At 47.8% G+C, this 10,229-nt stretch overlaps 1 protein-coding gene across 1 annotated transcript in view; it reads right to left on the minus strand.

Annotated features, from left to right (window-relative positions):
- Positions 1–8,934: 8,934 nt before the first annotated feature.
- The window catches only part of rspo1 (R-spondin 1), a 26,053-nt gene continuing 24,758 nt past the window's right edge, over positions 8,935–10,229 (minus strand). The window contains exon 7 of the mRNA XM_061250952.1: positions 8,935–9,104. Coding sequence (XP_061106936.1) covers positions 8,935–9,104 — 170 coding nt within the window. The remainder of the gene's footprint in view (positions 9,105–10,229) is intronic.

The following is a 10,229-nucleotide window of genomic DNA, read 5'->3' on the forward strand; positions in this document are numbered from 1 at the left end:
CAGGGGAGAGGCTGTGCTCACGGTGCACACTGCACAAAGTATGAAACTGATCGAGTAACATTCTTCAGTAAAATTTCCCACATTTCATTTCATCTGCACATTGAATTGAATTGTAAATGAAAGGTTGAGAGTGGTTTAGATATGTAACAGATGAGGATGGTGCAGATGTAAGCATTGGCAGCAGGATAGCCCAGGGACCGTGTTTGAGGTAGCTGTGAATATCCTCCTAAAACCTGGCTATTCGTTTCAGTCCCCAGTAGGGAACATACGTCTCTGGTCTCAGTCTCAGTGCTGGAAGCAAAACTACCAGGGACATTCAATAAGAACATTAAATCAAGAATAATATAATATAATTTTTCTCTGCAAGATCTCAGGAGGGTATGTGAGGTGTGTTTACGTTACGCAGGCAGCCCCCCTAGAGGTGAGGGGACATGGGGTCCTCCATGGGTCAGGGGTGTGGGGGTGGTTCAGCTAATCCGTGGCTGGCTGACGCTCTATGGTGCCCGAGCCAGGAAGGGAGATCGAGAGGCCCCCTGCACTGTGTGTGTGTGTGTGTGTGTGTGTGTGTGTGTGTGCACTGCCTAAGCTGGTGTGTGTGTGTGTGTGTGTGCGCTGCCTGAGCTGGTGTGTGTGTGTGTGTGTGTGCACTGCCTGAGCTGGTGTGTGTGTGTGTGTGTGTGTGTGTGTGTGTGCACTGCCTGAGCTGGTGTGTGTGTGTGTGTGTGTGTGTGTGTGCGCTGCCTGAGCTGGTGTGTGTGTGTGTGCGTGTGTGTGAACTGCCTGAGCTGGTGTGTGTGTGTGTGTGTGTGTGTGTGCGTGTGCATGTGTGTGTGTATGTGCGTGCGTGCATGTGTGTGTGTGTGTATGTGTGTGCACTGCCTGAGCTGGTGTGTGTGTGTGTGTGTGTGTGTGCCTGTGTGTGTGTGTGAAAGTGCAGCTTTTTTATGATTTTTAATTTTTCGCTTTTCATTTCATTACTGAAAGCAGAGAGAGAGAGTGTGTGTGTGAGAGAGAGGGCAAGAAAGCAACAGAGAAAGTGTGTGTGTGAGGGAGAGAGAGAGAGGGAGGGGGGGCATGTGTGTGAGAGAGAAAGATGGACATAGTGTGTGTGAAATAGGTGGAGGGGAGGAGAAAGAAGGAGAAAGAGAAGAGAAGTGAGAGTAATAGAAAGGGAGAGAACAAATCAGAAATACAGAGAGAAAGAAAAATGCACTAGTTCTCTCTCCCCATCTCTCTCTATCTCACTCCCTCCCTCTCTCCCTCCCCCATCTCTCTATCGCTCAATCTTCCCTCCCTCTCTCTCTCCCTCTATCTCTCCCTCTCTCTCTCTCTACACCCCCCCCCCCCCCCCCCCCTCTCCAGGCGAAGTTGTAGGTTCATGTGAGGAGAGCTGGACTTCTCTCAGCCAGATCTGGAGATGCTTGAGCAGAAAGCAGATATTAGTAATAGCCAATGTACGGACTAATAGTGGGTGTGTACCTGATACCCCATGTATCAGATAGCCTGCCTTGTGGGGGCCTTTGATTATGCAACAGGGGTGGGGTGGGGAGCTGGTGAGGACTGTTTTCAGTTTGATTTCAAAACAAACTGGGCCAAAACTGGGACTGAGAGCAAACACTGATTTTCAATTCAATTCAGCTTTATTTGTGTTGCCCTTTTCACAGCAGACTGTCCCGAACACACTTTACAGAGTAACAGAAGGGAACAGAAAATGGGAAACACCGGCCCTGAGGCCCCAGATAACATCTGAGCTGAACGACTCCCTTAGGGGAGAAAACCCCTCAAATAGTGGCAAGAAAAAACTCCCTGAAGGGAAGAAATCTCGAGAGGAACCCGGCTATAGAGGGAGCCCATCCCCCGCTGGCCTACAGGTGGAGATGGTGACAGTTCAGGTATTAAACCAGCTTTTTATGAGACCAGACTTTGTGTGGGTGCTGGCAGACCCGGAGTAGGATGTTATTTGGAACACCTTTAATCTGTTGGACGTGAGAACAATCAGGTTAATGGACAACTTAAACAGGAATAGCCACCGGTCTTTCACCAACATAACAAACTCTGGGGGGCTGCGAGTTTTGGTTAGTAGAACGTGAAAGTTTGTATGGATATGCATGATATCTCGAAAAAAATGTATTTCACCTGAGCAACATTTATATAGAGAAAAACATGGATCAAATCTCATCTCAAACTAACATCCACTCTTAACGGTTGATCTGACAGGCGATATTAGGCTGGGTAAAGGAAATAATCTGGGATCTGTGTGACAGTAGCTAAGTTCCTGTTCAAATGTTTCGCAAAAAGGCGGTGTGCATTTCCATAGACTATTCTTGTGTGAAAGTTCTGAAGAGGTTCAACAAGATTACATCATGAAAAGACTGCCAGTTGGAGCGAGACAGATGTCTGGGAGAAGGTCTCTGCGCCAGCTGCTATTTTCTTTCTGGAGCAGAGGCATGTACCAGCAGGTAATTTATTTCAAAATCTGTTTCCATTTTCCGCATCTTCTATCTATATGCCAACTTTTCCACTTTGCCATCTTTCAAGAAATTCTAACCCGTTAAATGCTTCTTCTAGGAGCTAGAAGCTAGAAGTTTTCTTGAGCAAGGAAACAGGAGTGCATCCTCTGTGGAAGTGTGGAAGTAGAATGCTTATAGAATGCTGTATAAATGATCAACCTATGGATCTACCTCTCCCCATCTGCCACGTCTGTAACTGACCTGTGGATCCACCTCTCCCCATCTGCCATGTCTGTAACTGACCTGTGGATCCACCTCTCCCCATCTGCCACGTCTGTAACTGACCCGTGGATCCACCTCTCCCCATCTGCCACGTCTGTAACTGACCTGTGGATCCACCTCTCCCCATCTGCCACGTCTGTAACTGACCTGTGGATCCACCTCTCCCCATCTGCCACATCTGTAACTGACGTGGCTTTGAGCTGACGTTTGAAGGAGCGAGGACCTTCCATTTGCCTAATTCATGTTTTTCCATTTCCCACATATTTACCTACTTTTCCTACTTCCTTCCTCAATGTGTGGATCTAGGGCAGCCTGTAGCATAGTGATTAAGCTACATGACTGTAGCGTAGTGATTAAACTACACGACTGTAGCGTAGTGGTTAAGGGACATGACTGTAGCGTAGTGGTTAAGCTACATGACTGTAGCATAGTGGTTAAGCTACACGACTGGGACCTACAAGGTCGGTGGTTCGATCCCCGGTGTAGCCACAATAAGATCCGCACAGCCGCTGGGCCCTTGAGCAAGGCCCTTAACCCCGCATTGCTCCAGGGGAGGATTGTCTCCTGCTCAGTCATAATGTAATGTAATGTAATGTAATGTGATGTCATGTAGGAAAGGAAAGGAAGAAGAAGGTGAAAATGAAAGAGCCAGCTGTGAGTTCGGGCCACAGGTGTCCACAGGTGTTCACAGGTGTCCACAGGTGTCCACAGGTGTCCACAGGTGTTCACAGAACATCCTGTGTCTGACATCCCATGAGCAGCAGTGGCAGGTGCCGTCCCAGCAGGCCGACAGAATGAGCCAGCCGGCGGTCCCCTGCTTCACACGCGTTTTTTTGAGACGAGAAGCATCATGGGAGTAATGCCTTCCTGGAGCGTTGGCAGGGCACTGTGGTCTTTCGCAATTCGGTGTCGACCCCAGTGTGGTCACTTCTGAGCAGGTCAGAATATGTCTACATTCTACATGAGCACATTTAGAGCAGTGAAGCCGTTTTTAAACAGCAGGGAAAGATTTGGAATCTTGGGTTGGCCAGTTTACTCCACAGAGCTGGGGCTTGCCTCTGTCCATAGTTGGGGGCAGCCTGTAGCCTAGTGGCTAAGGTACATGACTGGGGCAGCCTGTAGTCTAGTGGCTAAGGTACATGACTGGGGCAGCCTGTAGTCTAGTGGCTAAGGTACATGACTGGGGCAGCCTGTAGCCCAGTGGCTAAGGTACATGACTGGGGCAGCCTGTAGCCTAGTGGCTAAGGTACAGGACTGGGGCAGTCTGTAGCCTAGTGGCTAAGGTGCATGACTGGGGCAGCCTATAGCCTAGTGGCTAAGGTGCATGACTGGGGCAGCCTGTAGTCTAGTGGCTAAGGTACAGGACTGGGGCAGCCTGTAGTCTAGTGGCTAAGGTACATGACTGGGGCCGCCTGTAGCCTAGTGGTTAAGGTACATAAATGGGGCAGCCTGTAGTCTAGTGGTTAAGGTACATAACTGGGGCAGCCTGTAGTCTAGTGGTTAAGGTACATGACTGTGGCAGCCTGTAGCCTAGTGGCTAAGGTACATGACTGGGGCAGCCTGTAGCCTAGTGGCTAAGGTATATGACTGGGGCAGCCTGTAGCCTAATGGCTAAGGTATATGACTGGGGCAGCCTGTAGCCTAGTGGTTAAGGTACATGACTGGAGCAGCCTGTAGCCTAGTGGCTAAGGTACATGACTGGGGCAGCCTGTAGTCTAGTGGCTAAGGTACATGACTGGGGCAGCCTGTAGCCCAGTGGCTAAGGTACATGACTGGGGCAGCCTGTAGCCTAGTGGCTAAGGTACAGGACTGGGGCAGTCTGTAGCCTAGTGGCTAAGGTGCATGACTGGGGCAGCCTATAGCCTAGTGGCTAAGGTGCATGACTGGGGCAGCCTGTAGTCTAGTGGCTAAGGTACAGGACTGGGGCAGCCTGTAGTCTAGTGGCTAAGGTACATGACTGGGGCCGCCTGTAGCCTAGTGGTTAAGGTACATAAATGGGGCAGCCTGTAGTCTAGTGGTTAAGGTACATAACTGGGGCAGCCTGTAGTCTAGTGGTTAAGGTACATGACTGTGGCAGCCTGTAGCCTAGTGGCTAAGGTACATGACTGGGGCAGCCTGTAGCCTAGTGGCTAAGGTATATGACTGGGGCAGCCTGTAGCCTAATGGCTAAGGTATATGACTGGGGCAGCCTGTAGCCTAGTGGCTAAGGTACATGACTGGGGCAGCCTGTAGCCTAGTGGCTAAGGTATATGACTGGGACCCTGAAGGTTGGTGGTTCAAGCCCCGGTGTAGCCGCAATACAATCCGCACAGCTGTTGGGCCCTTGAGCAAGGCCCTTAACCCTGCATTGCTCAAGGGGGGGATTGTCCCCTGCTCATTCTAATCAACTGTAAGTCCTTTGGATAAAAGCATCAGCTGAATTTCAATTATTTGTTGGTTCACAAATTGGATAACAGGTATGTTATGTTGGTATGTTAAAGAGTGTGTGTGTATGTGTAGTTGTGAGTGTAAGGCCAATGCAACCCTCCATATACTGTATGTAATCTTATTGAATATAATTAACTATTAACTGAATTTCCTCCTTAACATTTTTTATTAATTTTGGTGAACCAGTGAAGTTTCATGGAGGGGGTGTGGTTTTCATCTGGCTCCTCCCACATATGGACTTCTTGGAAGGGATAGGCAGACAGCATTCCATAAGCCCCACCCCTGGACCCGCCCCCAGAGACACTCTCAAACCGACACACACATCTACGGACCCCCGGGTGCCTACTGCGATAGACAGAAATAAAGAAATCCAGACCAGATCATGAGTAACATCAGATATTGTATTGAGCACATCAAAACTGAACTCTGAACATGGATTATGTGTCGTGTGTGGTATGCGTGTGTCATCGTGGAGAAATGCTCATCCCCTCTGTACCGTTTTAAAAGCCGTTCTCTCAGCTGCGATATGAACGTTTCACCCTCCAATGCCGTCAGAGCACAAGCACGGAATCATCTCATTAATCTAAATACATTTGAATCGATACGCTACGAATGGTAACTATCAGAGTGATCCTATTTGTGTAGGTCTTGCATAGGAGCATTTTAAAAGATTATTTGCTTTCTGGCTGTGATGTTTTCTGAACCAAACGGGGAACGCAGTTGGACGTTCCCCCCTGGACAGCAGCCGCAGGGCTCCTGTGCTCAGGCACTGGAAGGTAAATCAACATTATTACGCAGCTGAGGTCACACAGGAAATAAAATAAATGAACATTTGTCACACAAGGCAAGCTCTGTTACATGTCAGACAGAATTGAAATCAATGCGCATACTGTAGAACGTTTCAGCTGGTGTGTTAACTGAATTTATTCTTTTTTTAAATTTAAGCATATAGTACCGTCTTTTTTACTGTATCCACAGCTGTCGCAGAAATTATGATATATAATAATAATAACAATAATAATAATAATAATAATAATAATAATAAAACTGAAGTTTGGCATTTCTGTGTCTCAAGCCACGATGCATACGGGTAGGTTTTCATGAGGCTAGTATTTGGTGTAATGCAAAATAAAAGTATCCAAGTCAAGCGTAGTTACACGTGATGACAGCACAGAGAAAGAAATGTCTACTGTACAAAGAAAGAGTGGTTTGGTCTCCGTCAGAAAGAACATCTGTGGTCCTCATCATTGGCCGTACGACACAAAAAAAGCGTCTCAGAACAGCGCAGAAGATGGGCTGTGTGATGCTGATCGCCCTTTCAGCACACACACACACAAACACACACACACACTCACACGCATACACACACACTCACACACGCATACACACACACACACACTCACACATACACACACATACACACTCACACATACACACTCACACGCATACACACACACACTCACACATACACACTCACACGCATACACACACACAAACACACACACACACACTCACACGCATACACACACACTCACACACACTCACACATACACACTCACACACTCACACATACACACGCATACACACACACACTCACACATACACAGACACACACACACACACACACACACTCACACGCATACACACACACTCACACACACACACACACTCACACACACTCACACATACACACTCACACATACACACACTCACACGCATACACACACACTCACACATACACAGACACACTCACACGCACACACACTCACACACACTCACACATACACACACACATACATACACACACACACGCACTCACACGCATACACACACACACACACACACGCACACACACTCACACGCATACACACACACACACACACACTCACACATACACACTCACACATACACACACTCACACGCATACACACACACACTCACACATACACAGACACACTCACACGCACACACACTCACACACACTCACACATACACACACACATACATACATACACACACACACACACACTCACACGCATACACACACACACGCACACACACACACACTCACACACACTCACACGCATACTCACTGCATCTTCAACAGCAGAGACGGCTTATACGCAACCACAGGCCATAGATAACTGAGGAACTTGATATGGGTGCATTAGCACTGGTTCCCCACTCTTCCCAGCACAGTCACTGTTCCACAGGACGACTTCACATTGCATTGTGCACACACACACTGCACATACAGACACACACCCACCGATACAGTATACGTAAGTGTGTCTGTCTGCTATATGCCTTATCCCACCACAATCCGTGCAGAAAACATCATTTTTGTTTTTAAAGTAAAACAATGCTCCATCAAATAAGAAAATAAGACAGTGGGTTTTTTCTAACACCAAATCAGAATATGGGACTTTACATCTTGAGTAACTTCTTTGAATTGGTTTGGAAAGGATTTACACAAACAGGAAATGAAAAGAAATATTCAACCATTTTTTTCAACAAGCCACTATGTAGTTCCAGTGCTTTTTTTTTGTTTCATTATAAATTTGAAATAAAAAATAAAATGTATTAATACTGTTCATCCCCTCCCGCAAAAACCCGAACATTACCTCTAAGCGATGCAGACAGCACTGTTACAGCGTGAAAGTGTGCTGTCGCGCTCCACGTCTCAAAAACAAACGTGTCTTTAAAATATTAAAATATAGATTTCAGAAGGTCAGCGCTGCTTATGCTGTGAGTCAAGGGCTCCTTGATCTGGCTGGGACTCTCTCTCTCTCTCTCTCTCTCTCCCTCTCTCTCTCTCTCCGTCTCTCTCCCTCTCTCTCTCCGTCTCTCTCCCTGTCTTTCTCTCTCTCTCTCTCTCTCTCTCTCTCCCCAGCCCCCAAACCAGCGCCTCTTTCATCCTAAATCCAGTAATCAGCTCGAGAAAGAAAACCACGGAAAAACAAAAAAAAACAAAAGAAAAACAAAAAAACAAAACCATGACAAACCTCTGCCCGTTACACGCTCAAAGGAAAACCGGCATTCCCGCTGCGGGATCCTCGCAATGCGGGCGGAAAGCTCCAGAAATGTCCGTGATCCCGTCTCCCCTCTTCCCGGTCCTCTCCGGAATTGTTCGTTATTTATTGCAGCAATCCTCCAGTCCGCTGGGCGAGTCCTGTCTGTCTTAAACGCGTAGCAGCACAAACCCCTGTCTTCATTAGTGAGTTTATTTGGTTTCACATCTTTCTTCTCGACAGGTAATGCCGTGTTTCACAGCCTGTTAATTACACAGCACTTACTGGGTAAATACCAGGTACTTACTATGTAACTATTTTGATTTCAGAGGTAAGTACTATGAAACGGGCTGTAAAACATATTTACACATGGTACTGACTGACTGTGTTTCATAGCACTTACCACTGAATTCAGAGTACTGACATAATAATACGCAATAAAGGAGCTGTGCACTTACCCAGTAAATACTAGGTAATTAAAGGGCTGTAAAATAAAGCGTTTCCTGTAAATACACACACACACACGTGCATGCCCTTCCTACACACACACGCACACACACATGCCCTTCCTACACACACACGCACACACACACACATGCCTTTGCTACACACACACACGTGTGTACCCTTCCTCCACACACACACACACACACACACGTGCGTACCCGTCCTCCACACACACACACACACACTCACACACACACACGTGCGTACCCTTCCTCCACACACACACACACACGCATGCGTGCCCTTCCTACAGTGAGTTAGTTGGTGCCGCTGGGGGTGAGGGGGGGGCCGGGCGTGGCCCGGGCGTGGCCCTTCTTGCGCTTCCCCCCCCCGCGGCTGTCCTTGGCCTCACGGCTCCGGCCCTTGCTCTCTTTGCTCTCTCTGTTCTTGCTCTCCTCTCCTCTCACTCCCTTCTTCTTCCCCTTTTCTGAAACAGAGAAAACAAGGTGATTCAGCGCACACACACACACAGACACACACACATACACAGACACACACACACACACAGACACTCACGCATACACACACACACACACACTCACAGACACACTCACAGACAAAGACACACACACAGACACTCACACACACACAGACACACACACATACACAGACACACACACACACACTCACACAAACACTCACACACACACTCACAGACAAAGACACACACACAGACACTCACACACACACAGACACTCACGCATACACACACACACACACACTCACAGACACAGACACACACACTCACACACACACAGACACTCACACACACTCACACACACACTAACGCATACACACACACACACACACAGACACTCACACACACACTCACACAGACACACACTGACACACACACTCACATACACAGACACACACTCACACACACACACACACACACAAGCATACACATGCACAATGAATCATTTGAATGTTTCAGTTATTACATAAAGTAATGTGTGTTATTACAGTGTTATTACAATGGCCCCCTCTGGTAATAGTCTTTGTCTTTTTAACACATGCACGCATGGCTTTATGACAACATTTTCACAGGTGAAAGGAGGTAGTTATGCCTTTCTGTCCGTGAGTGCTGCACACATTGGCCACCGCATCAGCAGCCACACCAGCACACAGGCCTAAAGGCCATTTATGACCCGGCCAGACCGGCTGAGGTTTGCATTGTGGGTTTTTACACCATCGCTGTGAAACAGGAAAAGCAGCCCCTGGAGAAGCCCGGCCCAGCACCGGACAGATTAGAGCGCTGTAATCACCCTCAGCCCAAACCTCACACAAACACTCTGGGCTCGGTTAACGTTTCGGGGGCCCCCGCACCCCCCCACTCCCAAACCCCCTTCCCGTAATCCAGGGCCCAGGCCTGCCTCCAGCCCCTACACCTGAAAAAAATAAAAAACCCCTTTAAGTGCCGGCTAACTGTCTTGGCAACTCATTGCAAACACTCATTACACAGACTTTCAGTGCCCGAACCATTAGACCGAAAACCATTAGAGCTTTTTTTTTTTTTTTTTTAAGGGAGGGAGAAAAACTGAAATGAGCG

Source organism: Conger conger, chromosome 1, assembly GCF_963514075.1.
Source record: "Conger conger chromosome 1, fConCon1.1, whole genome shotgun sequence".
NCBI lineage: Eukaryota > Metazoa > Chordata > Actinopteri > Anguilliformes > Congridae > Conger > Conger conger.